This window comes from Homarus americanus, unplaced genomic scaffold, assembly GCF_018991925.1.
Source record: "Homarus americanus isolate GMGI-L3 unplaced genomic scaffold, GMGI_Hamer_2.0 scaffold32929, whole genome shotgun sequence".
Lineage (NCBI taxonomy): Eukaryota > Metazoa > Arthropoda > Malacostraca > Decapoda > Nephropidae > Homarus > Homarus americanus.
Genome location: NW_024737097.1, coordinates 15,632,522 through 15,660,313, shown reverse-complemented (window position 1 = coordinate 15,660,313; position 27,792 = coordinate 15,632,522). Strand labels below are relative to the sequence as shown.

Sequence of the window (27,792 nt, the reverse complement as noted above, 5' to 3'; positions counted from 1 at the left end):
TGTTATAGTGTGTGGTGTTGTGTGGTGTTTATACTAACCTTTACAGCCCTCTTAAATAGTTGCTATAATCCGTATTGGTGTCGAATCTTCCCAGTGTGTTAAGTCATACCAAGAACTGTTTACTTCTTGCGATAAATAGAAAGGAAGTTACCTATTTTTTTTTTCTCGTCAACATTAACTCGAAGATTTATGGCCGTGATAATGAAATATATTTACTTGGTTTATTTATCAGACGTGTGAGTGTGGGTCAGTTTAACACGTGTCTGAGTTATCGTGGCCATTCACTGTTTATTTGGGACAGTTGTAGAAAGTTATCGTAATGATATATTCGTGTGGTAGGTAACGTGGGTCCCACTGCTAATAATACCAAAACCTAACCTAACCAGACCATTAGGATTGAGAGTCGTTAGTTCTAGAGGCCCATGTCTAGTGCCTCTCCCTCACTGTGACGTCATCTAGTGCCCCTCTCTGTGTGACGTCATCTAGTGCCCCTCTCTGTGTGACGTCATCTGGTGCCCCTCTCTCTGTGTGACGGCGTCCTTTAGTGCTTCTCCCTCTGTGTGACGTCATCTAATGATTCTCCCTCACTGTGACGTCATATGGTGCCCCCCTCTCAGTGTGACGTCATCTAATGATTCTCCTTCACTGTGACGTCATCTAGGTCTTTTCTTGGATGGTAACAGGGAAACTTAGTTCTTAGAAGGGTTAGATTAGGTTGGTTAGGTTAGGTTAAGTCCCTGTGTCTATTAGTGTTAGTTTAGCTTCCACATCTGTCCACAGCTTCTTCAATAACACAGGAGTTGGTCCTGTCTTCCCAGTTTCCTCATAGAAAGTGAATTTAGAGCCGCACAGTCAGTGGGGCCCGCTCCCTCTGCGTCCGACGTTTAGCAAACAAAAAAGAAAAGTTTGGCAGCTTTTTGCTGGTGGAAAGTGTGGCGGCGGGTTCTGTATATACGAGACGCCGGGCGGCAGCCATGTTTGTACTGCCTCTTATAGCTGATTGGCTGTCTATTTGATGCTCGTTTGCTTCTCATACCTGATTGGTTGTCTATCTGAACCTTGTATGCCTCTAATAAGTGATTGGTTGTCTATCTGAACCTTGTATGCCTCTAATAGGTGATTGGTTGTCTATCTGAACCTTGTATGCCTCTAATAGGTGATTGGTTGTCTATCTGAACCTTGTATGCCTGTAATAGGTGATTGGTTGTCTATCTGAACCTTGTATGCCTGTAATAGGTGATTGGTTGTCTATCTGAACCTTGTATGCCTCTAATAGGTGATTGGTTGTCTATCTGAACCTTGTATGCTTCTAATAGGTGATTGGCTGTCTTGGCATCATATGCTTCTCACAGCTGATTGCATGACTGACTGACAACCTCACAACTGAATGTCTCTCGTCATAGGCTCTCTCTCTTAAACCTCTGTATGCGTCAGACCTCGTATGCTCTAATCATCGAATAATAAATACAGTTTTTCTACGACCCAACACTTATAGCAGCCTTACGTTATGTTCACTACCAACTCTTTCCTCAATGAACATTTCAATAAACAACTGTTGAACATCACCAGCTGGTGAAGGTTGTGACTTGAGGAAACTACCGTGCATGAAACAGCTCTCCTTCTCCCGAGTTGCTCTTCTCTGTGTTGTGTAAAATATTTTAGTTTGTCCTTTTACATGAATAAATTTGTTTTTTTCTGGAACAAGTTGCAGTTCGATTTTTTTGTTTTTCTTTAGAGAAAGTAGGAAGACTTTCCTCTCTGCTCTCTGACATGTTCTCCTCTCTTGCAGTGTGCATGTTGCAATCTCTTGAACGTCTTACAGGCGCCGTTTTCCTACTAAATCTCATGATAGAATTATATAATTTTCTTTTACTCTAGAAACATGTTGTGTTGCGAACTTATTTTTTTATTCTGTAGAACGGCTTCAAGGCTAAGAGTGAAGAGCTTCATACTGTGGTCTAACTATTTAATGTGTTGCAAGGTGCTTGTTGACGCTGACCTCGCTATTTTTGTCTCCTCTTTTGCATCATGTGTGTGTGTATGTTACTGCCTTGACGCTCTGCACTTTAGTATGGCAACGTTAAGACCTCTCTCTCTCTCTCTCTCTCTCTCTCTCACCTTAATATAAAAACAACTGTGGGTGGTGTCTGTGTTTATCTGTCTCCGCCAACAGTGAAAGTGGTCGATGGTAACTCGCGTATTTGTTAGTTTAATCAAGTTTATTCACTTATTGTTTTGTCTGAAATGATGCGTGGGGTGGCTGGTGGCTGTTACGTCGGTATGGTGTGAAAGTTAGACACACACACACGCATGTCGTACTCAAGGGGGTAAAACATCGTACTCAAAGGGATATGACATTGTACTCTAGGGGTTAACATAGAATAAATTAGTAACAGCATCTCCCTCGTGGAAGTTAAAGTCAGGACGTAAGGGAAGTACACAGTATGTTATTACGATGCATTACAGAAGGTGACATTCTACCACTACAGCTGTAACACACAAGACATTAGGGATGACATCAAGTATAACACAAAACAAAGGTATTCATAACCATCTTTATTTTGGCAATGGATTACATGCAAATAGCAACCCCCCAAAAATATAACAACTTAACCTTAACAGAATTATGTTTATATACATTTTGGAATGCTATATTATTAAGTTCTATTAGGTATAAAAATAAAATAGCACTCAAGAGCAGATAAATAGTAATATATGTGTCTTTGTCTTCCGCAGAAAGTGGCAGTAGCGTGGAACAAGAGAATCGACAGCAGTCACGGTAAGTTAAGTCCGCACACTAGTGAACTTGCTCACTCATTCTGTCCTCTCCCTGCGTCGGGTCTCCTTCTGTAGGGTGGCGCTTCATCCTAACCTCCTCTCCTACTCTACCGCTGCAGTACGTCACATCATCTTGTTTTGGTCTTGGAGAGGAAAGTTTATAATTTGGTTTGGTGTTTTATTTTTAACGGTTTAGGTTTATTGTTGTGTGTTTTTTTTTCTTCTCCTCTGGGTCTTAATTACCGATCACTTACACCTCTCGTCTCTTGGTTGTCAAGATGGCCGGGTGTTGGGAAGTCCTGGTAACTATTTAAACGTTGAAAAGTTATGGCCAGAGTAAAGTTTGTCCTTTTAACATGAAGCAAAGGGGAGAAATTAGTGTTGCTGCGTTTAGTGAGGCCTTGTGAGGAGGATTCTTCTCGTATATAACTTTTTGTAGAATTGGGAGAGAATTTTGAGCTTCACGTTTCTAATAATTATCCACTAGGGTGAGCAAATGTACCTGCCTGTCCGTCACTAATACCGACACTTAAAACAGACTGTATCTAGTCAGCGTGTGACACTAGTCGGCTCGACTAGATAATGTTTTATTATTTAATGGTTTCATAATGCAGAACTGAGTGTTTTACTCAAGTTGTTTTTATTTTGTTTTCAAGCGAATGGTTTAATCTGTGAAAAGCTGCGAAAGACTGTGGTGCCAATGTCGATGATGCCGCCGAGGATAGTGCCCAGCAGCTTACCCTTAGTGAACAGCAGCCTCGTCACCGGCTCTCGGAAGTAAGACGGCTCGGTAGTGGTGCTGGGTTGTTCTGGTAATCCTCCGGGGAATAATGCGGTGCTGTCGGAGTCACTTGATGAGTCGCTGCCAGAATCCACTTGGAATAGAGAGGCACCACTGTCATCAGAAGCATCGTCGCCGGTGTTGCCTCTGACCTCTACGTCGGTGTTGGAGTCTATGGTGAGAGGAGTCTGTGAACTCCTTGTGGACACGTTGATGCCGCTGTTCTTTACCTTCTCAAGGCTGGACGCAGGAAGAACCATCACACCGTTCTTTCCGTTGAGACCCATCAGAAAAGTTCCCAGAGTTTGACTAGAGTCGATATTATTTGTATTACCGTTAAGGAGCATTCCCAGAACTGGAGAGAGAATGTTAGAAGGCAGTGTGATCTCAGTTGACGATGGCAATGGGAGAACAGAGGTTTCGGTGAGGTCCGATATCGTACCCGAAGAAAGGGAAACTATTGATTCTGGAGTCTCACTGCTGCCCAGCGAGACACTCGGGATTGAGCCTCCAGAACTACTGAATGACACTCCTAAGTTTTCTGTGGATACCTCAGGGACTCCCACGTTTACACTTGAGTATCCATTAGATACAACTGGGAAAGGCGCACCTCCTGTGGACACACCTGGGAGGGGCACACCTATGCCCCCAAGAGATGCGCCTCGACTCCCAGTGGACAAAATTGGGCCTCCAGGAGATGTGCCTTGACTCCCAGTGGCCAAAATTGGGCCCCCAGTGGACAAGCTTGGAAAGGGAGCACTTATATCTTCAAAGGACACATCTTGGTTGCTAGTGGATACAATCTGGTCTCCAGAGGGGACACCTGGGAGGGGCACACCTACAACCCCAAGAGATGCGCCTCGACTCCCAGTGGACAAAATTGGGCCTCCAGGAGATGTGCCTTGACTCCCAGTGGACAAATTTGGGCCTCCAAGAGATGTGCCTTGACTCCCAGTGGACAAAATTGGGCCTCCAAGAGATGTGCCTGACTTGGACTCCCAGTGGACAAAATTGGGCCTCCAAGAGATGTGCCTTGACTCCCAGTGGACAAAATTGGGCCTCCAAGAGATGTGCCTTGACTCCCAGTGGACAAAATTGGGCCTCCAAGAGATGTGCCTTGACTCCCAGTGACAAAATTGGCCTCCAAGAGATGTGCCTGACCTCAGTGGACAAATTGATGACTCCCAGTGGACAAAATTGGGCCTCCAAGAGATGCGCCTTGACTCCCAGTGGACAAAATTGGGCCTCCAAGAGATGTGCCTCGACTCCCAGTGGGCAAAATTGGGCCTCCAAGAGATGTGCCTCGACTCCCAGTGGACAAAATTGGGCCTCCAAGAGATGTGCCTCGACTCCCAGTGGACAAAATTGGGCCTCCAAGAGATGTGCCTCGACTCCCAGTGGACAAAATTGGGCCTCCAAGAGATGTGCCTCGACTCCCAGTGGACAAAATTGGGCCTCCAGTGGACAAGCTTGGAAAGGGAGCACTTATATCTTCAAAGGACACATCTTGGGTCCCAGTGGAGAAAACAGGACCTTCGCTGGATCCTGTCCCTTGATTTGAGATTACCGATGTGAAGATTTGGACGCCAGGAACGATATTACCATCTTCATCAGAACCACTGTCTTCAGTAACAAAGAACTCATTGTGCTGGAGAGGTCTATTGTCGTCTCCTAATATTGACAGTCCATCTTCGGCTGAAATGTCTTGGAGTCCTAGTCTGTTAACGGAGAAGAAATGTTGTTGGGGCAGGAAGGTCGGGGGCGCTGGGGACTTAATACGAGGGTTGAAGGGTCTGTTGACTGAGTTGGCTTCCACCAGCGAGCCTCTTCTGGGGCCTCTCGCCTCGTGGAAAAATTGGTTACCTCGAGGGTTGGTGCGCACTCCCTGACCTGCAGAATATAAAGGTCAGTTTAGTTCTCGTTTGATGAGGAATTAACTTTGATTAAGGTGATGTGTAATGTAATGTGAAAAAATATTAATCAATGACGAAAGGAATGAATTTTGAAAGCCCTCCAATAGCTCTCAATTTTTTCTACATTATTACACATTTGTCTTAGGAGTAAAAGTAAATTGACGTATTCTGATAAGACTGTCTATAGGCTATTTAGGTGTATGTTTTACCTCCATTGGTAATTAGAAATATTAATCGTGTTGAAGATGTTTAGGTTTGTGTTTATTAGTGATCGTTACAGATACTCGAGCTAATGTTAGTAAAGTAAAGTTTGATGTCCTTAAAATAAACATTAAAGATAAGGATGACTTAGTGTAGTTATATTATACACCATGGCGAATAATGCGGTGTAGCTGAGGTAATGACTATAACTACCTACAACTACATAGTATAAAATGTCTCCATTATTGATCACCTGAAGATTAACCCCAGCTTATTTCGCCTTAATATTAACTACCCTAACGCTAATTCAACCGACCCCACCACTCCTCAGGTAGCGTTTGGGAGTTTAATCATCAGGTGAAATAAGTTAGAGTGCCTTATGTATATGTGTGTGTGTGTGTGTGTGTGTGTGTGTGTGTGTGTTAGAACTGACCTTGAGGGTTTGCGGTGTTGAAGACGACACGCTGGCCGCCACTGACTACTTCACGATGGATCAGGTTGCCCTTGTCTGTAAACACATCACCTATATTAATTATTACACATCTGAATGCATGCAAATTATCACAAGAATATGCAAATTAATACCTGGGCATGCAAATTTTTATGAATATCGAAATTGTTGCCTGAATATATAAATTAACCTAACCTGAATGTTAATTACTGTATCACCTATATACACAAGCTATTTACCTGTATATCTTCTGTATCACTGAACTATTGACAAAAAAAGAGACAGACAATGTAATTCATGATTTTGAAGGACCATCTGTCACACATTGGACTCTGATGACTGGAGTACCTTAGGTTAGGTTAGGTTAGGTTAGGTTAGGTCAGGTCAGGAGGTTGTGTGTGTGCGTTAGTATGGTGCCTGCCGGGTTCTGTGTGTTGGAGTTTGCACAATATCGTCTGGATTAGTAAGTCACAAGTTTGTTTTTTTGTATCCCGTCTGAAGCGGGTGATGTAGCAGAGGGCTTCTTCCGTCTTGTCTGTATATCCGTCCATTCCAGCCTCCTTCCGTCAGCCTCCAGTCCCTCAGTCCTTCCGTCCATTCTTCCTCCCGTCCATTCTTCCTCCCGTCCCTGCTACTTTATACAGTACATTAATTTCATATGAATTAATGATTTAGTAATAAACTTAATCTACTAGACTGTAAATACAAAAATCTTAAATGCCTTGTTGACATGATAACCAAGTCCTGAACACAAGGAGTCCTGACCAAACAACACTTGTTAACAGTTCGGTGTACGAATGGGGAGAAGATCATTATGTAGAAAAGTCGAGTAAAGAGCGATATAAGACGCTGCGGCTACTGGAGAAAAACACGAGAGACAACAGTGTGAAGTAAATATATTGATGAATCTTTATTGAATTTGTTACTTAATATTGAAAATCATTTGATAAGACGATACATTATATTTCACTATAACTCAAAAAGTATCATTTGGTATATCCATGGGAGTAAATTTCTTTATCTTTGAGTGTTTTCTTCTTCAACACTCGCCCTCGACTCCGGCTGTGGTCCTCGAGAAGCAGAGTCCTCCTCAAACACTTGGGCTGCAGGGATCGTGGTGATCTCTCTCACTTTACTGTCTAGTATACAGGAGATTAACGTGGGAGTGACTGCTCTCCGGTGCTTATGGAAGACTTGTATTGCCGAACTGGTTTTGTTATCACGTGTAGGTGGTGTGTGGGTGTGCGTGCGTGGCTAGGTGTGCGTACGTGCATGGGTAGGTGGGTGGGTATGATCTCGGGGTGTTTGAGATGTGTTCGCATGAGTTCCAGTAACATTTCCCACATTCGTCTTGGCCCTGGAGAGGTGCTTGGCGACTAGACTATTTGTTCCCTTATAGTTCATCTCTTGGGTGAGGCTCCGTTAACACTGTCCTGCGCTGAGAATACATCATCTCCCATCATTATTTATTTTGTCATTACACTGAACTTCTTCTTGGGGTAATTTTTCTATGGGTGGATCATTTAATATCTTCATCTAATGGTGTATAAAAAAATACATCCTTACCATACACCACCATGAGTTAACTGGATAATTATACCTGAATTAGTGTAATGAAACTTGTGAGTCAGAGCCTACAAGTAATATTACTACGAGGTTAAACTGTCCCTTGTTGTTATACACCTCGACTATCATCCGAGTCTCTGGATAATTATTTATGGATATTTTTTGTCCTCTATCCAGTGCACCACAGCGTCTCCACCAGGTATTAATAGTACACTGGCCACCGTAGAGTCCTTGTATCCTCAGGTTGTGTGTAGGTCTTCATAGATGACTGTTTAAGCTTACAAGGATGACTGATAACACCGCGTTCTCTCTTGATATCGTTGAATGACTGATAGTGGAGATTTTCCTGCAAGAAAAAAAGTATAAAATAATAATGAACCTAAATTTATTAGCATATAAAGTCTCATTGTTTTGTAAGTCATTGAACCCAATTGTGTATGATAAAAAAATATATATTGTTTATGATGAGGAAATCTGAATTGTTTTTCAGTTTAAATTCCTGACAATATTGGGTGATTGTGTTCTTATGGGAGCCGCCCTTATTATACGTAGGATAGATCTGAAACTTTCACTTGATATTTCTTGTTTTTATTTTCATTTTCTAACGTGAGTGATGAATTTACACCACAGATGTTTATATTATGAGGAAGAGGTGGGGATGCTTACGACATGGTTATAACATTGTACACTATGTCCATGAACTATAATCTGTCCAATATTGAATTTATTATTTCTGAACTCATAAGATTAAATGCTTTTGACTTTATGTGATTAATTAAACGCAGCTTATTATGATTGTTATTGATGGGAATGTAAAATAATCATAAAATAACATGTATCTTAAATTACTTCCTAGATTAACTTTCACCATAACAGAGAAACAAGAAAATAATGTATAGTAGAGGTTGACTGATCGTTACAGGTTACAATAACTATAAATTAACCCAAACAATTCTCAACTAAATAGACTTATGTTCCAATTATATATTTTACCCTGAAATATTAGCCTCCCGTGATAGATCATGGTCACATACCTGCAGCAAACTCCAGCGGCTGAGGTTCTTCGCTGTCACCGCCTTCATCTGAGTGGCTCGTCCAGCCAAGATAAGCCAGTCGAAGGTTTGGCGCCAATCTAGACATCCACTGCTTGAGGTTTCTAACAAGGGCCAACTCCTGTACAAGATTCTTAAAGACGTCTTCCTTTTCTCATCTTACCAGTCATCAGCGTCTCCACAGCTGTTTTTTCTGTTTTATTTATTTTATCTGTTTCTCGTTTGATACCAACTGTCAAAAAGGAGTAAACTTCCCCCCTGCCCCGCGAAATGCAACTGTATTGCCCCACTGCTCCAAACTTCCTCCACCTTCATTGTTTTGGTTATGGTGAATACAGTGTGTGTGTTGTGTGTGTGTGTGTGTGTGTGTGTGTGTGTGTGTGTGTGTTTAATTCTAGGGGTTGCTTTCTAGTTGGAGTTTAGCCAAGATCTACTCGTGGAATAGCAAGTCATTACGAGGCTGAGCAGAACATGACGTGCAGGTATCCCGCCACAGGTGCCGTCATGTCTGTCACTGGCGTTACTTGGCAACTTCTCCCCATGAACAGATCGCACACCTCGATGATGTGATGATGACCATACAACTTTCTTACTGTGTTACTTCATGGACCGGGAACTTTCGCTTCGATAGTCACGCTGATCGCCTGTACTCCATCGTCATTAATTTCAACACTGCTTTACATAAATTTCACAATATTCTTTTTCTGTCAAAGTTTGGTTACATGTTTTAAATGTGTTGCGGATATTAACTTGATTATCAGAGGTCCACGGAGTTAGTCAAAGCGTAACTTGTGTAGAAGTATCGTGCTGACTGTTACATACATCATATATAATCTTATTTTATTTATCATTTTAAATAGAAGTTCACAAGTTTAATTCGTTTTTGATGATACTTAATAGGTAACATTAGGTTTACCACGACCAGCCAGCCAAGTTAGTAGACCCAGCAGCTGTTGTCTCCCGTCAGGTGATGGTAGCCCGGGTATTTCGCTCCTGTGGCCCACCTCTCACTACCTGTCTCTTGTAACGATGATTTTGGCAGTCATTTTCTATACTCTCGTCGTCCTGAACGTATTAAACTGTGTACGATGAAGTTGTTTGTTCCCGTCTAAGTGTGTGTGTGTAAGCCAGGAATGACTTTATTCACACGGAGTGTGAGAAAGGCTTAATGGATCCTCTCTCCCTCCATTCCCCACCACCACCACCCATCTACCTACCTACCAAACCTACCCACCCCACCCCCCTGCCCACCCACCCCACCCCCCTGCCCACCCACCCCCACCTCACCCCTGCCCACCAATTCCTGAATCATCTCCCCCACAACTCTGCCCACGGGTGAGAAAGTGTGGTCAGCCAGGTCCTATTGTCATCCGTATGTGGTCGTCCGTGTCCAACCCTTATCTACCTACACCTACTGTAAGTACTATCTCCAGCCCCTTCCTTCCCTGTCCTGGCCCTGACCTGCTTCTAGTACACCATCCCTTAACCCTTAGCATAACACCCCATCCCAGCCTCCTCTTAGTCCTCCTCCTCCTAGTACCACCCAGTACAACTCAAACCACCTGTTCATAACTAGTGTAACCTCTTTTCTATTCCATCCTAAATCATTCAATCTATCCCAGGTCTTCCTCGTTACATTTTTATCCTCTCCATCACCTCGTACCGCCGCTCACCCTTTCGCTTACCCTCCCAGGCCTAGGCAGCAGCAGACCTTGACGTACTCAACTTTCGAGAGAGAGAGAGAGAGAGAGAGAGAGAGAGAGGAAAGCACTGGGCCGGCCCATATCTTGTTGAAGGTAGCGCCGGAAGATGTTGTTGAATTGTTTGTTCTTCATGGCTGTCCTTCCAGGTTAATGTATGTGTGTGTGTGTGTGTGTGTGTGTGTGTGTGTGTGTGTGTGTCAACAGGTGAATTAGTCTGGTATAGGTAGGTATTTAACTAGACATAAGAAGAATATATGGTGTTTTATATACAGGTTGAAGGGGATAGATGTCTGCAGGTTAATTGACTGAGTAGACCTGCATGGGTTGATTGAGCAGACACGTGCAGGTGTATCGAGCACACGTAAGGTGTTTAATTAGGCAAGTTAATTGACTTAGTGCTCACAGATCATTTAAGTTAGCTTATGCAGATTGATTGAACAGGCCCAACCAAGTATAATGGGCAGGCGTTCGCTGATCAATTGGCTTAGTATTCACAGGACACTAACACTTACACTGTATATAGCATTAACGTCAGATGATGTACTGCTACGCTTCTAACAGATATAACAGGCCTTCGGGCGCGTCCTCTACTTCAAAACAAACACTAAACACTGAGGTAGGCGCTTGAACCTTAATAACAATATTTAATACGTAAATCCGCTGCGGGAGACATCTTGTACAGCATTTGTGAATGACGATGCGAGTCGGGGGGAAAAAAGTTTTAAATTTGTGGGTAAAAGTTGTACAGGAAAAAAAAATTTAAGATTATTATATCAGCTCGGGTGGTGATTCTCAAAGCTTCTTTCCGAGTTTTTCGTCTCTCTCCCCATGACTGGCAGTATCAGAACCAGTCAAGCTGAATTGTAGAAGAGTCAAGCTGAGATATTGTCGTGTCGGTAAAGTGTCGATGTTGTGTATGTGTTTTTGGTCATCACGTTTGGCTTTGATATCACCATTGACGAGGAATTTTTTTTACGTAGGAATCTTTTGAGCATCGGGGCACCTGGTCAGGGTTGTACAGTATGTTGTTATGGTATAGTGGCGTCCCTTAGTGGGTGTGTGTGTGTGTGCAGTGTTGAGTCACGCGTATAGTTACACCTGATGGCACACGAGGACTCTAGGGTGTTACACATACTTACACTTACTCTCCTGGGTTTTACCGTTCACTTTAGTACTACCATCGTGGGTGTGTTGTGTATACTTACGCACTTGTGGAGATGCTGTAGTCACCACCGCCGCCCACACCACCACCCAGGCCGCCCACACCACCTGTAAGAACAAGAACACTTAGTGGATATTGTTAACACGACGGGGGGAGGTTTGTCTTGCTATAAATATAATGTAAATAAAGTCATGTTAGTGTTAAGTGAGTGTGGTGTACCGGGTGTCGATTATATATTGATGTTAGATATAAATGGATTACTGCATAAGGCGTTTGTAAGTTGACGATACGTGTGTGTGTGTGTGTGTGTGTGTGTGTGTGTGTGTGTTTCGATTTGGGTTGTACTTCGACGAAAGGATATTTGTGTATTGTTATTCATAAGCAAAAAATTACAATGCTCTAAGCATATAGTTTGTCCAGAGATAAGTAAGGCCTCGACCGTCACTGAAACATCACTGAACTATCTTGATTTTAGCAGGAAAGGGAAATTTGGCAACGCTCACTGCTCCTTCACTGCTAAAGTCAGAGTTTAGTGATGGTTCATTTTACTGTTGGTCGCGGGGCTCGCTGCAGGGCGAGTTTGTCATGTAAACAACAGTGCTCATTACGTGGTGAGTTTGGTCATATTTCACGATCGTAAAATTTTGGAAAGTTGAAAGTTCACGAACACTGTCTTGCTGTAGCTGTGTATGTAGAGCAATGTTACATCTATAACGAAAGACCGATATAAAGTTAGTTTTAAGGTATTATGCTGTATATATCTGAACTTTTTGTCAAGCATAACCTCAGCGACTTGTCTCTGACCTTACCCGTTGCTTTCTACACTTGTCGTGTACCTCCTCTATCATTAGCTTTTATTAACCCTTCATCCATCCATTTTCCACACACACACACACACACACACACACACACACACACACACACAGGAGAGAGAGAGCATTGTTATTTCAAAAGTAAATCTTTTCCACTTTTTCTCAACATGTGACATACAAGAAAAAATAATGCAATGTCATGTGCGGTAATTTAACATTCAAATTGATTTAAATGATAGACACATATTATGACACACTAGGTACCTGTATACCTGAGTAATTAATTTAAAGATGACAATAAAACAGAGTTATTAGGCACCGTTCACTAAATCGTTCCCTCTACATCACACACCTTTTAATAATCACAAGGTCGCCCCATCACCCTGAGGATACGTTATAACAAAGCTGGTGGTGTGTTGAGGATTTTTGGTCAATTCGTGAAAGTTTCTTAAAGATCTACCTGAAGGGGACGTCCCGGGTTGGTATTCGTTTAAGTGTTGATATCTCGTGTTTGTGGACGGGGTTGGGGAGGCTGTTCTTGTAAGCTGCCTGTCACTCTAGAGACACACGAGTTCAGCAGATTATTCACTTCTGCAATCACCTAACCCCCCCCCCCCAGGTCGACCTCCGTGTATGGTAGCACTGGTCACTGCTAGAAGGTGCGGAATCACTGTGTAGTATTATGGATTACAGGAGGTTTGTGAAAGGTATACAGTATAAGGGAAGGGGCTATGACTGAGGACTATTTAGATCACTAGAAGCCCTCCAGTTATCAGTGTAGCAGCGTGAAGTTGGGGTGTTGTGTTGTAGCTTACCTGTGATCTGTAGTAATTTAGTATAAGTTGTAGGTAATAAGAGTTATAAAGGTAGGTAATGAGAGTTATAAAGGTAGCTAATAAGAGTTATAAAAGGTAGCTAATGGGAGTAATAAAGGTAGCTAATAAGAGTTATAAAGGTGGCTAATAAGAGTTATAAAGGTGGCTAATAAGAGTTATAAGGTAGCTAATGAGAGTTATAAGGTAGCTAATAAGAGTTATAAAGGTAACTAATAAGAATTTACACTAAAGGTAGGTAATGAGAGTTATAAAGGTAGCTAATAAGAGTTATAAAGTAAAAACCTGAATAATACCGAACAGGATAACCCCAAATAGTTAAGCTTATAAACCAATCATAATGTTGAGGGAGCCGAGGGACCACATCGTTGCTTCCTGTGTGCTCATTGCTGGCCGGTCTGTCCTCTATAATGATAATCAAAGTAAACATTTCATTATTTGTAAGTCCTGCTTCTGTGTACTACTGAAAGCTGACGTTGGATGGTCATGCTGTAATGAGTGCTTCCTAGAGTGAACAATCTATTGGACTCTCGTGTTAGTAGAGTGATAGGCCAGCTGTACTCATACTCATAGTGTTGTGTTGTTGTTATAGGTGTTATAAACTCGGTAGTTCATCTTGTCTCTGGTCACGAGTACAACGTCATTAAATTCGTTGTTTTATTCATTTCTATTTTGAGTATTTAGTAAATATTTGTTTTCCATTTCTCAATATTCTCTCTTTTTTTTGTACATTGAACGGGATTAGGACTTTTTGTGGACGGAACGGGACTTTTTGTGGACGGAACGGGACTTTTTGTGAAGGGGGTGGAACTTTTTGTGGACGGAACGGGACTTTTTGTGAACAGGTTGGTACTTTTACTGAGCCAGGCGGGACGTGGTGGTAATGTTGACCTAAAATGTGACCAATGGTGACAGATTCCTAGCCTTTACCTCAGTCTTCACTTTGGTTCAGATAACAGCTCAGTTTAGGCGTACTTAATAAGTGAGGGCCAGAGAACATGAGACGCCCCGCTATACCACATAAACACAGCGTAGTGTGGTGGTTATATTGGCCAGATACAGGGATGATGGATACGTGGAAGGCCCTGAAGGAGTGTCACCTTATAGCAGAGCCTCCAGGTAGAGAAAGGAAGAATTTGGAGTTCTGTTCCTCTTTAACTTTTCACCTTATGATAATTTAATGAAGATAAAAGGTGTAATTTCTTCTGTCTTCCGAATGTACAAAGCAATAATTTTAGTGCGTGTGTGTGTGTGTGTGTGTGTGTGCGTGTGTGTGTGCGTGCGTGTGTGCGTGTGTGTGTGCGTGCGTGTGTGCGTGTGTGCGTGCGTGCGTGCGTGCGTGCGTGCGTGCGTGCGTGCGTGTGTGTGCGTGCGTGCGTGCGTGCGTGCGTGCGTGCGATGCGTGCATGTGTGTGTGCGTGCATGTGTGTGTGTATGTGTGTGCGTACATGTGTGTGTGCGTGCGTGCGTGCGTGCGTGTGTGCGTGCGTGTGTGGTAATGTGTGTGCGTGCGTGCGTGCGTGTGCGTGCGTGCGTGCATGTGTGTGTGTGTGTGTGTGCGTACATGTGTGTGTGTGTGCGTACATGTGTGTGGTGATGAGTATTCCATCACTCACCTGAAGCAATGCTGAGCAGGTGTGTGTCTCTAGGGTGTACTTTACTCAGTATGTCTGTTCACCGCCGCGAGGTTCACGATCTATCGACAATTCCTGAGCTGTGTGTTGGTATTAATAGTGCAGAAGGTAGAGGGTGGTGAGTGTGAGCTGAAGGTGGTAGAGACGTTGATGGAGGAGGCATGGTGAGATGAAGAGGAGGATGTAGGGGAATGTGGCGTGGTGTGCGGTGAGGAGATAAGATGGCGTGGCGTGGAGAGGAGGATGTAGGGGAATGTGGCGTGGTGAGCTAAAATGGCAGAGGGCGCTGCACTCATGTACACTAATTAGTATATTAATATGAGCTTTAACAGCCACTTAACCTAACCTAACCAAGAGCCAGGGAGTTAGGGGTAGGTAAGTGGGGGTCAGGTGGAGGGAAGCTACCCTGCCTCTCCGCCCGGCTATAGCATCAACCTCCACCACGCCTTCACCCTCCTACTACCCTGGGGCTTCGGCTGACCTCATTATCTTTCTACACATTGTACCGCCTCAGAGAAGTGTCAGGTATTTGTGTTGAAGTAATAACTGAGCTCTATAATTATGCTAGACCCTCATTTGACATATTCTTATCTTCGTTTTCTTATGTATTTTTTTACCCCCCTTACATGCATCCTTCGTAAACGTCAAATTGCAATCATTGTTCTTTACAAGATATGTATAAACAAAACAATATGCACCGCCTCGTAGTGTGTTTAATCTCCAAGCACACACCCAGGATGACAGCGTGGCTCAAAAAGTGGGGTACAGAGAACTACCTTTCACCTGCGAGCGGGAGCTGAGTGGAGGAAGTGTGTGAGTGAGGAAATACCCCAGCCTTACAGGGGGTGCTGGTCAAGAATGGCTGGGGGAGGAGCTCTTACATATCACCGACTCCCATTGACGTGTTGAGGGGTGTAAGAGTACTGACCATCGACGATAATGAAACTTCTGGTGTTGTAAAGATAACAAACCTCCCTGGTATGACCTCCTGAAGAAGTTACTGAAGGAGACAGTATATCGTGATCATCTGTTTGTGTTTACTGCCAGCACAAGTTTCACCTGGCGTGGGAATCTTGGAAAGTAAATCATTACGACTTATGACACACCAGTTACACAACGCTGCTCTATATACGGAAGACGTACTTGTTGCCAGAACCAGCTGAGGAGAATCACTAAACCAGTACAACTTCCACCACTGACGGTTTTCATTTTATTATTATTATTATTATTTTTTTTTGCAAATACACAACGAGAAATATAGAGGAGGTATAGCGTCTTGGATGAAAATATTTATTAAAGTAGGGTGCGTTATTGTTCGTGTGTGGTGCGTGGTGGTTCGTGTGTGGTGCGTTATTGTTCGTGTGTGGTGCGTGGCCTGAACTGTACTTATGGTCTTTTATGAATTCTATACAAAAGCAACACACGAAAATCAGTATTGCGTGTTGTTAAAAGTTTTGAATAACCAATTGCCATTGTTAATTTAGTCACATTTATCGCGGTTTAAATACAATACCAAAACCTAACACTTATTTGTTAGCAACGACTTGAAACCTAGAAAACAATGTATTAGCGTTCGCAACAAGGCAAACAGGATTCTTGGGTTCATATCTAGGTCTGTGAGTAACAGAACTGCTGACGTTATCTTGAAACTTTACCTAGCATTAGTGAGACCACACATGGATTATGCGGTTCAGTTCTGGTGTCCTTATTATAGAATGGACATAGATTCTTTGGAGAAAGTACAAGAAAGAATGACAAAAATGATCCATAATATTAGAAACCTTCCATATGAAGAAAGACTGAAAAGCTTGAGGCTTACATTCATTAGAGAGGCGTAGAGTTAGGGAGATATGATAGAGGTGTACAAGTGGGTAAGTGGGATTAACAAGGGTAAAATGGAAGATGTTCTGAAGCTCAGTAATAACGAAATAACTAGAACAAATGGCTTTAAATTAGATAAATTCCGATTCAGAAAGGATATAGGCAAGCACTGGTTTGGTAATAGAGTTGTGGATATGTGAAATAGGCTACCGAGTGCTATAGTAGGATCGGGGACGCTAGGGAGCTTCAAGACGAAGTTGGATAGGCACATGGAAGTGCTGGGATGGGTGTGAAAGGGATCTGCCCTGTATGGGCCAGTCGGCCTCCTGCAGTATCCCACTTTCTTATGTTCTTATGTTCTTATAAGGTGAATGACATCATGCAGTGGTCACGTTGTATCATAGTGGTTAGTATATTACTGATATAGTGAAGTGTAAATACGTTCTTACTGTCTCTTTGTATAGCTTATAATACCCACTCCTTATACACGTCATCTCCACCTCGTTAGTATTACACACACTCCGACATAAAAAAATAAAATATTCTCTCCACATCTGCCTAATCATCTCGAAAGGAAATAATCCAACATGGAATTATTGTTAAGAGAAAGTTGTTTCTTGTGGACATGTAACTTTATCTAGAGCTTCTGTATCCCGTCACTTACTTAACCCAGGCACCATATGACTCAGCGCGATATGACAGGCTCCGGTTAATGGGTTCTGGTGATCAGGTTCCAGGGCAGTTCATCAGCGTGGAGAATTATGTTATTTAATATTTATTTTGGAGATTTAAAGAAACACACCTGTAATTAAAACTGAGAGGTGGACATTGTTGGTGGTGACTGAGATGAAGTTACCTGTGTAATGATGACTGGGATGAAGTTACCTGTGTAATGATAACCGGGATGAAGTTACCTGTGTAAATATGACTGGTGAAGTTACCTGTATAATGATGACTGGGATGAAGCTACCTGTATAATGATGACTGGCAGGTGTAAATTACAGTCGTCATGGCAGGGCAGGACACTATCGGCATAAGCTTGAAACGGTTCCATTCACTAATATGCCCGCCCAACCAACATGCTTCATACATCAATATATGTAACGTGTCCAGTAATGCTTTTGGACGTTGAATTCTGAAGCACAAGTACATGAATGTTGATACAGGAGCTTAGTGGTGTTGTCTGTGTGTGTCTTTTATCACTAGAAATGTGAAAATTAATGTTTATTAAGCCAGAATACTCTACATACTAACACTATACTAACATAGATGAGTCTTTCAATTACTGGAGCTCTTTTGACATTACTTGTAGAGGGGATGCCAGTAGTCTTAAAGTTCCTAGATAAGTTTTATAGTAACCTGTCACTGGGTTGGGTAAGAGGGTGTGGCTTCGTGTGGGCTCGCTGGTTGCCCCAAATATTTCAGGAGTAATTTTTATCATCCGTAGATCTTGTTCCATTCTCACCCGCGGCGAAAGACTCTCACTTTCCTTCAGCTTTCCGTCCTATCGCTTTTAAATTTATTACTTGTCTTTGATCAATAGTTTTTTATGTATGTTCGTATGTTGTCGTTTTGTTGATAACTTGTAGAGGATCATTGTATCATCACTTTCCCTCTAGTCAGTGTATAAAAATCAATAAATGAAACATGAAGCAGTGAAGCCCCGGTTGTATTAACACGTTGACAGACTGTGAGGCTGTACGTTCTCTTGTCTTTCTGGTGGGGACGAGACATCCAGGAGAGATATAAGAGACAAATATTTCTTCATAATGTTAAGATCTTTTCCTCGTATTGTATGAAGACACTCGTGACTGTCAAGGATAAGAGTGATGATTAGCTTCTCAGAGTCAAGTTCATCCTGCATGTCTTCCCCCCACGACTGTAAACCTTGAATGAGTGTGTGTGTGTGTGAGAGGGTGTGTGTATGTGAGGGTGTGTGTATGAAAGAGAGAGAGGGAGAGTGTGTGTGTGTGAGGGTGAGGGTGTATGTATGTGAGGGTGTGTGTATGAGAGAGAGCGTGTGTGTGAGAGGGTGTGTGTGTGTGTGGGGTGTATGTATGTGTGAGGGTGTATGTATGAAAGAGGCGTGGGTGAGGGTGTGAGGTGAGAGGGTGTGTATGTATGTGAGGTGTGTGTAGTGTGTGTGTGTGTGGGGTGAGAGGGTGTGTGTGTGTGTGAGGGGTGTATGTGTATGTGAGGGTGTGTGTATGAGAGAGAGAGGAGGTGTGTGTGTGTGGGGTGAGGGGGGGTGTGTGTGTGAGTGTGTGTGTGTGTGTGTGGGGTGAGTGTGTGTGTGTGGGTGTGTGTGTGTGTGTGTGTGTGTGTGTGTGTGTGTGTGTGTGTGTGTGTGTGTGTGTGTGTGTGCGCGCGTGGCCGTCAGGTGTGAGACCCAGTGAACTTTATATATTCAGGTATTGCTGGTTTTAAGGTGAACAAAATCAGGATTTGATTGTAATCATCAGTGACTGGCAAAACCGTCTTGATGGTTGAGTTTTTTTTTTTTGTGCATACTCACTTAATGAGATATTATGATAAGAGGGCTGTGGTCACCAACCCTCAGATAAAAGGAAAGTACTTTGATTGTTGATAGAGGCAGTTTTAAATGGTGTCTGTAATGTGTCCTTGAATCGTCCTTGGTGTCCTGGTGGTTCTTGATATCCATGTACTGTCCGTGATTGAGCATATGTCTTAGTCTTGTTTGATGTATAAGTACAGTCACTCAAAAGACTATCTGTATTTGGGGTGGGTGGGGGGTAAATGAGGAATAGTGAAAGTGCATCTGATATAAATTGTTTCCCTCTTAGTCAATGGGGAAAAATAAATATCAAGACTTACGACGTTACTGTGAAGGAAAAAAAATAATACGCGGCGCAGTTCTAGCACAGTAAATACATAAGGCTCAGGTCCACAAGGGGTCACTATGGCCGGAGCTTCATTCTATCGTCTTCACTCCCAAACTACACGTGCATGCTGTAGGTAGATGAACTAGGGATGTCATGGGTACGAACCGGTGATCATTAGGATAGGAGATGAGTACATTTTTTCTCAGCCACCGCATCTTAGCAGTAGATTTATTATTATTAAGGTCAGAAAACATCAGGTCACTCTTCAATTATCGGGTGAGATAGAAGATAACTAATGAGCAGAGGTAAAGCAGTATAACTCGGTGAGCACACGCAGCTTCTCTCCTCCTCGTCACGGTCTGGCAGCTGTGTGTGTGAATCATGATGTATTTTACCAGCGGCGGAACGATGTCATGTGCATGGTCATAGGTCATCGGCTACTTGTTAGGTGGATGACTAGTGACTGTGTGTCTGTTATTAGATTATTAAGAGATTGAAAGTGAGTCAGTTAAAACGATTAGTGTGTCTTGGTGTTTGTATTGCATTTCTTATTACTTGTCAGAAAAGAATTTATCAGAGGTTTGTAAGATTAGATGAATATGTTCTGTGTATTTATTTATTTATTTGTTTTGGAAGAAATTAACACTCACGATAGAACACCTGAAGCTATCAATTAGTTCAGGTATTCAGGACATTTAGGCAGAATGAGGAATGAAATTTGTATTGTAAAAGTAAGAAAATAATAAATGCAGCCTTTGGTGAATGGGAAATAATATTGCGGAAGTGACGAACCTGTGTGAAGGGGAACCGGTTCATACAAGTTCCTTATACAGTTTAAGCATAAGTTTTCCTCGTGTGATAAAGAGGTAGAAGTAAAAGCTTTTAAACTACGTAATATTGTGGGAGTAAATGTATATCCTGACGATAAATAACAGAGATGAGAAGAGCAGGTTGGTAGTGATCAGTGGTAATGATCTTAATATAAGCGTGGTCTTTGTTCTTGTGTTTTATAGTGAGAATTAATGGTCTAATTTAAGGTTTTTCTGCCCTTCTGCCCAATGGTTATTCGGTCGTATCACGTACTTATCTCCCCACCCCCCCTGAAAGCTGAGCAGGGAGTAGAACCGTGTTTGTATAAGGAGGACAACAGATGGCAGCTAAGGAAAGAGCTTGTGTGTGTGTGTGTGTAAGGCTGTGCACGGGGGGGGGGGGTGTAGGGGGTTGTACATGCGGCGGAATATGAAATAAGGCCCTTAAAACACCCATATATGGGACAGGGTAGGCTGTCTAGTGCCTGTACCGACAGACAATAACTAACCCATGACACAACCCTAACACACCATTAGCTTAGCTTGGCGGTCAGCCCGCCCTCTTTTACCTCCTCCTAAATTTCTTCAATTTCCGAACTATAACTTCCTTCCCCCACCTCTAATCTTCCTTCCCCCACCTCTAATCTTCATTCACCCTTCCTTTCTCTACAAGAAAAACAATAAAATAAATAAATAAAAAAATGCGCGTGAGTGGGTATGGATGCACGAATAGGTGGGTGGATGGATGCAGAGTTGACCACACACACACACACACACTCACACACTTGAGATGGACACTGGGTGGAGGGAGGAGGAGGAGTATTTCAGTGAAAGCAGCAGCAGTAACTGGAGACAATGACTTCACTGCTTTTAATGTTCTGGAGGTGTTAATCAAGACACGAGGAGGATGTACCCCACGACTCACCTAACTACCCGGAGTGAAAGTTTGGGTCTTAGTTACCGAGGACGGATTTGTGTCCTTAGTCACAACTGGGTGTTGAGAGAGAGAGAGAGAGAGAGAGAGAGAGAGAGAGTGAGTTGAATATCGGGTATCCATTCTGGGGCTCTCCTACCCTTGCTTGCAGAGCGTGTGTTGACCAGTGAAAGGTGTGTGTGTGTGTGTGTGTGTGTGTGTTATACGTCACGGTAGTCAACGTTGTATTTGATGGTTGGTCCGCCTGACTCAGCATGACGTGGTTCCTCCCATGTAAATGACGGACATAACTTTCTCAGATGATGGGAGACAATGAACAGAATGTCGAGTACTATATTGAGAGAGAGAGAAAGAAGCAAACATTGTGAGAGGCGGACGAGAGTTAAGTGTGAAAGTGATAGGAGGAGGGCGAAGGAGGGATGAGAAGCAAAGGTGAGTATTGGGTGTTGATATATATATTACTTCCTGTTACACACACAGCGCCTCGTCCACACACTGCCTTACCACGTGATGTCTTTTGTTGATGTCTTTGTGTCTATTGATATCTTGGGGATTTGATGTCTATTCACTGACCTTGTTGAATTTTGGCTATTTTTTTTATTGTGCTTTTGAGGGATTTTATTGGCTCTCGGGGTTGTCTTGTGGCCTATCCTTAAGTCCTTGTATGTTGTCGATGCCTTTCCATTACTTGCGTAGGGTCGAAGGCCATGTGTGGTAACAGTAGGTTATTCACATCTGTAGGCTACTTCCAACATGGCCAGTGTTCCTTTCATGGCCTAGATTTGGTGGAGGTATCTGACTTATTGAGGTCTGGATCCTGACGTGGCCCGGAAATAAAGGCGACCCGGATATAAAGGCGACCCGGATATGTGGTTCTTTAGGTGTGTGAGAGGAAAGGTGTGGGGGCTGCATGGAACGGCCCCGGTCACTTATTTTGCCTTTCCCTTGCTGCGTCCAGCCCAGCACACGGGGAGGTGAACTTCGTGTTGGGTAGCATGACAAAAACTTAACTGGGAAGGAATGAAGAAGTGGGAAGGGAAGGTGGCGAGCGAGGCGTTAATTGTGTACAACACCGTGGTCACCGCTGGGGCTAATGGGATGTGGTGTAACGGATGCAAGTTGCGTGCTGGTCACTTTCACACACCCAAGCAAGCATTGTATACTTACACCCGTGTATAGATTCATGCGTACACAAGCTTATGTTCACTCGTACACATGTTCATATTCACTCGTACACAAGTTTACAAATGAATAAACGTCACAAGAGATGGAAAGAGAAAGGGGGTGGAGAAAGTTCAATGACGGGTGATAAATATTTCCGTCTTAATATTATTGTCTCGTTCGGTATCGTGACCTGGAAGAGCTGAGTCATGATGCTAGTTACGGGTTGAGAGAGTTGTAATGCCACAGTGATAGTTGATTAATAAAGCATAACAAGATTACCTCGCATCACCTGGTGGCTCATTGGTGTCTTGGCGTCACAGGTGTTGCTCATCAACATCTCAACAGGTATATCAGTGACATACTTCCACGTCCATTGTTGGGGAGTGAGTTTATGATATTGATGTATGAATATGTCCTTTTTTTATTTTTTCCTTTATATACTTTTAAGAGTTTAAGCATAATCTAATTGTGACCTGAACAAGGAGACAAATTTTTGTCCCAGTTAGTTGCTAGGAGGCTGAGGTGTTTACATTGACACCTCCTGTATGTCTGTTTTGAGGCCGAATTACTGCCCTTTTTAAATAGGAAATCGTAGATATGTATCCTGGTCCTTTATAAGGTTCTTGTTGGATGATGGAATATGTCGGTGAATAACTGCTATAAATAATGAGCCCTAATTCAAGTTGGTCAGTTAGGCTACACACTCCCACAGTCTTAGGTGTAGCAGTAAATATAGAAGTGGTAGAAGATATAGATGTATGTCTGCCTTATACATTATAATATGCAGGTCGCCGCTGTGGACAGAAGGACCACAGGATATTGATCTCGGTGTATCTCATGCTGGCTTGGGTGGTCTTTCTCTCTTCGTGACAAATTCATCCCAGTCAATATACAACAGATCTTGCCTGGTTTTAACTATCTGCCACTTGCCTGAGGGTGTTCAAAGACTAGTGCCGGGCCTCAAACACTTTACTAAATGAGACTCAAGTGTGTCCAGTTTATCACAAGTGGAGTCGCCATAAAAGAAATTTGCTATGAAAAATGCGGCCAACTCAGAAGCTTAAGGCCCGGCCAGATCCTATCTCTGTAAATCAAAACAAAAAGCCGTTTTACTGGGTGCCACAGCCTCTAGCTAAAGAAGCGATCATCTCAGGAGACTTGGAACTAATATTATTTGAGAACATTTTTGTGAACTCGGGGATTTTTTTTCCGAGTGAATGTTATGACAGCTCTAAATGACGGCTCTTTTCGTGTGAAGTTCAGGCCAGAGCGACAGTACCTCACCATCTCCACCTGTTGACAGTAAGAACCTGAGGAGCCGTCCAGGTTAGTTACAGGAGTCATGAAACTGATAAAACGTTTAGATGTTTTCTTAATATTTACACATCTTAAACTATCATTTGTCAGTTGTTCGTCAATGTTAATAATTATCACAGCTATTTTTCACTTCATGTTTTCTGTTGTAATTGATAAGGGTGGTGGGGGGGGGGGAGAAGGGACTCTCAAAAGGCTGCAGAGTTTACAAGTGTTACGAGCTTCACTCAACACTCACGTACATCACAATACTTCCTTAACTCATCATCTTCACTGAATAATTGTACAAAAGTGAACGTATCATCATCATCATTACTGAATAATTGGTAAGAGTGAACGTACCAACAAAAGCTATAATTTATCACCTGGAAAAAAAAGCAGTAATAAGTGCTTCATGACCAGACCAGACCTGACCTACATCTTGTCCAGCTGACCTAACATGGCAGCACCCAATACCCACTCCACCTTTCCCCTGGCGTACCCAACACACATTTCCTTCACTTCCTTGTTCGTCTCTTAATCCACTTTTTCTTCTTTCTCCTGTTTCTCCTCCTCCCTCTTCTTCCTCATCATCGCCTCTCTCCTTCTCCTCCTTCTTCTTCACCACCACTTTCTCATCCACTTCGTCGTCGTCCGCCTCCTCCCCTCTACCTCCATCACCACCTCCTCCCCTCTACCTCCATCACCACCTCCTCCCCCACCTCCTCCACCACCCTTCACCTCTCCTCCACCTCCTCACCTCCATCACCACCTCTTCCCTCTACCCCATCACACCTCTTCCTCCTCCCCCACCTCCATCACCACCTCTTCCTCCTCTCTACCTCCATCACCACCTCCTCCTCCCTCTCTCCTCCACCTCCACCTCTTCCTCCTCCCCCCCACCTCCATCACCTCTCCTCCTCCCCCCACCTCCATCCCTCCCTCCTCCCCACTCCAACCTACACCTCTTCCCTCCCTCCATCACCACCTCTTCCTCCTCTCTCCTCCATCACTACGACCACCTCCATCATCAACACCATCAAAATCTCTTCCCGGCATTCCTTCCTCCTCCCCACCCTCCCCCACACCCTGTCTTCCCCACACCATGTCTTCCCGCACCCTCCCCACACCATGTCTCCCTGCACCTCCCACACCCCTGTCTCTCCCCCACCTCCCCACCCTGTCTTCCCCCACCCTCCCCCACACCCCTGTCTCTCCCCCACCCTCCCCCACACCCCGCCCCCCCCCCCCCCCCCCACACCCCGTCTCTCCCCACCCCCACCCCCTGTCTTCCCCCACCCCCTCCCCCACACCCCGTCTTCCCCACACCTTGTCTTCCTGCACCCTCCCCACACCATGTCTTCCCCCACCCTCCCCACACCCTGTCTTCCCCCACCCTCCCCCACACCCTGTCTTCTCTCACCCTCCCCCACACCATGTCTTCTCCTGCACCTCCCCCACACCATGCCTCCCCACCCTCCCCATTAGCTTTTCTCAGGTTCCCACACTAACCTGTTCCAACTCGGATTACCTGTTATCACTAATAGAATGTTCGCTAAGACTATTTTACCGTAAGAGATCCGCTGCTGTAACGAAGATCTAAATGACATCTAAGAAGTGATAATGATTAGTGGAAATTAGTCATACGGGAAGAATTGTGGGATCACCTGAAGCATGTCCACACACCCCCAGCTTATTTCACCTGAAGATTAACCACCCTAATACTATATGGGGGGGATGAGGTTAGGTTAGGGTGGCTTAAGCTTAGCGTTACGGTGGTTAATCTTTAGGTGAAATAAAGCTGGGATGGTGCTTCATTAGGTGATCCGAAATTAATTGAGTTATTACCAATGTTCGGTTTTTTTTTCTATTGTAATGTGATGGAAGGAAGGTTTTGTAGCGATAAGATTAGTTTTCATCTAACCTAACCTTCAGCTCTCGCCAACGCGTCTCTTTCTAAACGCAAGCATTCCTATTGTCAACGCTTCAGCCATCTCGTAAGGTGTTCATTATTTTCCTCCGTAGATTTATATCTATGTATCGTCGGCCTTTGTGTACATCCCAACACACGTACACACACACGTACACACGTACACACACACACACACGTACACACACACACACACACACACACACAGGGACACTATGGCCAAAACAACTTTTTCTACCCATAATAATCCCCGGGAGAAGATCTCTCGACAACATGGACGTCATGAACAGAAAGGAAAACAGAAAGCCTAAACTAACCTAACCTGTTGTTCTTTGTGTGTGTGTGTGGTTGTTTATGTGATTGTGTGTGTGTGTGAGTGTTCTTGATTATGTGCGTGTGTATGTATGTTCTTGATGACACATGTATGCTGAAATTGCAGTAAAAGCCTATTCAACAGGTGGTTGGCTGACACAGAACACCAACCACTGGCCAGACTACCGACATCACCTGACCTAATCTCACTTAACCTAATCTCACTTAGCCTAACCTCACTTAGCCTAATCTCACTTAACCTAATCTCACTTAACCTAATCTCACTTAGCCTAATCTCACTTAGCCTAATCTCACCTAACTTAACCTCACTTAACCTAACCTAACCTAACCTCACTTAACCTACGCTTGACAAGATGGAGGAGAGGAGATCACGAGAGAGACAAACCCTGCACGTGGAGTGAGAGAGGGGGTGGGGGCCCTCGTCAGTACTGCCGGAAGGACGTGGTGTACCTCACCTTCAGGAGGCCTCGACCCTCGGCAGTAAGGACGGACTCAACACGGTACTCGGTGATTAAATGGTTCAGCCGATTATTAACCTCATCAGTAAACTAAGTATGTGGATTTATTGGGGTTGTTCATGTTGATTGACCATGTTGATTCACTATGTTGATTGACCATGTTGATTCACTATGTTGATTCACTATGTTGATTCACCATGTTGATTCACCATGTTGATTCACCGACCCAAGTTAAGGAACTAAACCCACGTGATAAATTGATCACCTTGGAAAGCTGATCGTCTGTTACAGGTAGAGAAGTACTGTTATATTATGAGTGAAGGAACACTTAGTTACCCCGCGTCACAGAGAGCGTAGCGGAGTAAGGGCGCGTGTAAAGTTGGCTGTGTTATTGTCGCAGGACCAGGATGTGTAAATCTAGAACCAAGTCTAAACAGCTTACCTTCATCCTGTAGGTGGGTCGTGTACACCCTGTCTTCCTCCTCCTCCTCTTAGCCTCTCCTTCAGTAGATAATTGCCCACTTTATTTTCCTGAAGGTGCTCACTGAAGGAGTAGTTATCGAGTCGGGGGTCAGAGCGTTACTGAGGTCGTCATCCGCTGTTGAGGTGGTGAAGGTGATGATGAAAAGCTTCTTTATTTTTTTTTCGTTCTGGCTTCAGTTCTTTGCCTTAATCTGCTTATGTTTTGTTCTCAAAGCAGCAGTGACTGTCAGCTATTTATATAATGCGCTGAATTACTTTCGTTTTTTTTTTTCAACTTTCACTTTAATATTATTTATTTTTCACGGATGATTTGTCCATGATCATTTACAAATAAAACCGACACACACTGTAGATGAAACAGCACTAACGATGTACTGGAGCTCACTAGGGGTGGGTGAGTGGACGATGGCTGCTGGAGGGCGAGTGGCTGGTGGAGTGGCCGCTCAACACTCCTCACATAACCTGGGCTCACTGCTCAGTGTTGCCACCTCCCCTCACTCACACGCCAGCACCACCATCACTATCACTTGACGCACCACAGCACTCCTCCCACTGGCTGACCTTAGTCGTTGACCTTGTTCTGTGAGGTCGACAGTATGGTCCTTCACCCTCTTTTTTTTATTGTTGTTAGGTCGTGAGTGCTCAGGGTGACCCAGGTCGTGCTGAAGAAGGATATTGAACTTAACACCCGGGAAGCTCTCTGCTGTCTTGGTCACCTGATATGTCTCTCGTCATGGAGTTTGCTTTCCCCACCTCGCCGTAACTTTCCCAAGGAGGATCAGTCAGTTACGAAATATGTTTGTTTAAGCCCTGAGAGACGGAGCAACTTTCTCTTGGT

At 43.7% G+C, this 27,792-nt stretch overlaps 1 protein-coding gene across 7 annotated transcripts; it reads right to left on the bottom strand.

Moving 5' to 3' along the window:
- Positions 1–2,541: 2,541 nt before the first annotated feature.
- On the bottom strand, positions 2,542–27,442 carry LOC121873241 (aggrecan core protein-like). 7 transcript variants are annotated; one of them, XM_042376641.1, is made up of 7 exons: positions 26,914–27,442; positions 11,651–11,714; positions 6,107–6,181; positions 5,015–5,449; positions 4,778–4,972; positions 4,577–4,675; positions 2,542–4,487 (listed from the first exon to the last, which is right to left on the bottom strand). In XM_042376641.1, the coding sequence occupies exons 1-7, from the start codon at positions 26,917–26,919 to the stop codon at positions 3,430–3,432; spliced, it is 1,932 nt and encodes a 643-aa protein (XP_042232575.1). In that variant the 5' UTR covers positions 26,920–27,442; the 3' UTR covers positions 2,542–3,429. The 7 variants fall into 7 exon arrangements, with proteins under 7 accessions (XP_042232575.1, XP_042232577.1, XP_042232570.1 ...); XM_042376643.1 differs by having other exon boundaries at positions 4,862–5,449; XM_042376636.1 differs by having other exon boundaries at positions 4,577–4,660; positions 4,763–5,449; positions 26,914–27,441.
- Between the last annotated feature and the right edge of the window lie 350 nt (positions 27,443–27,792).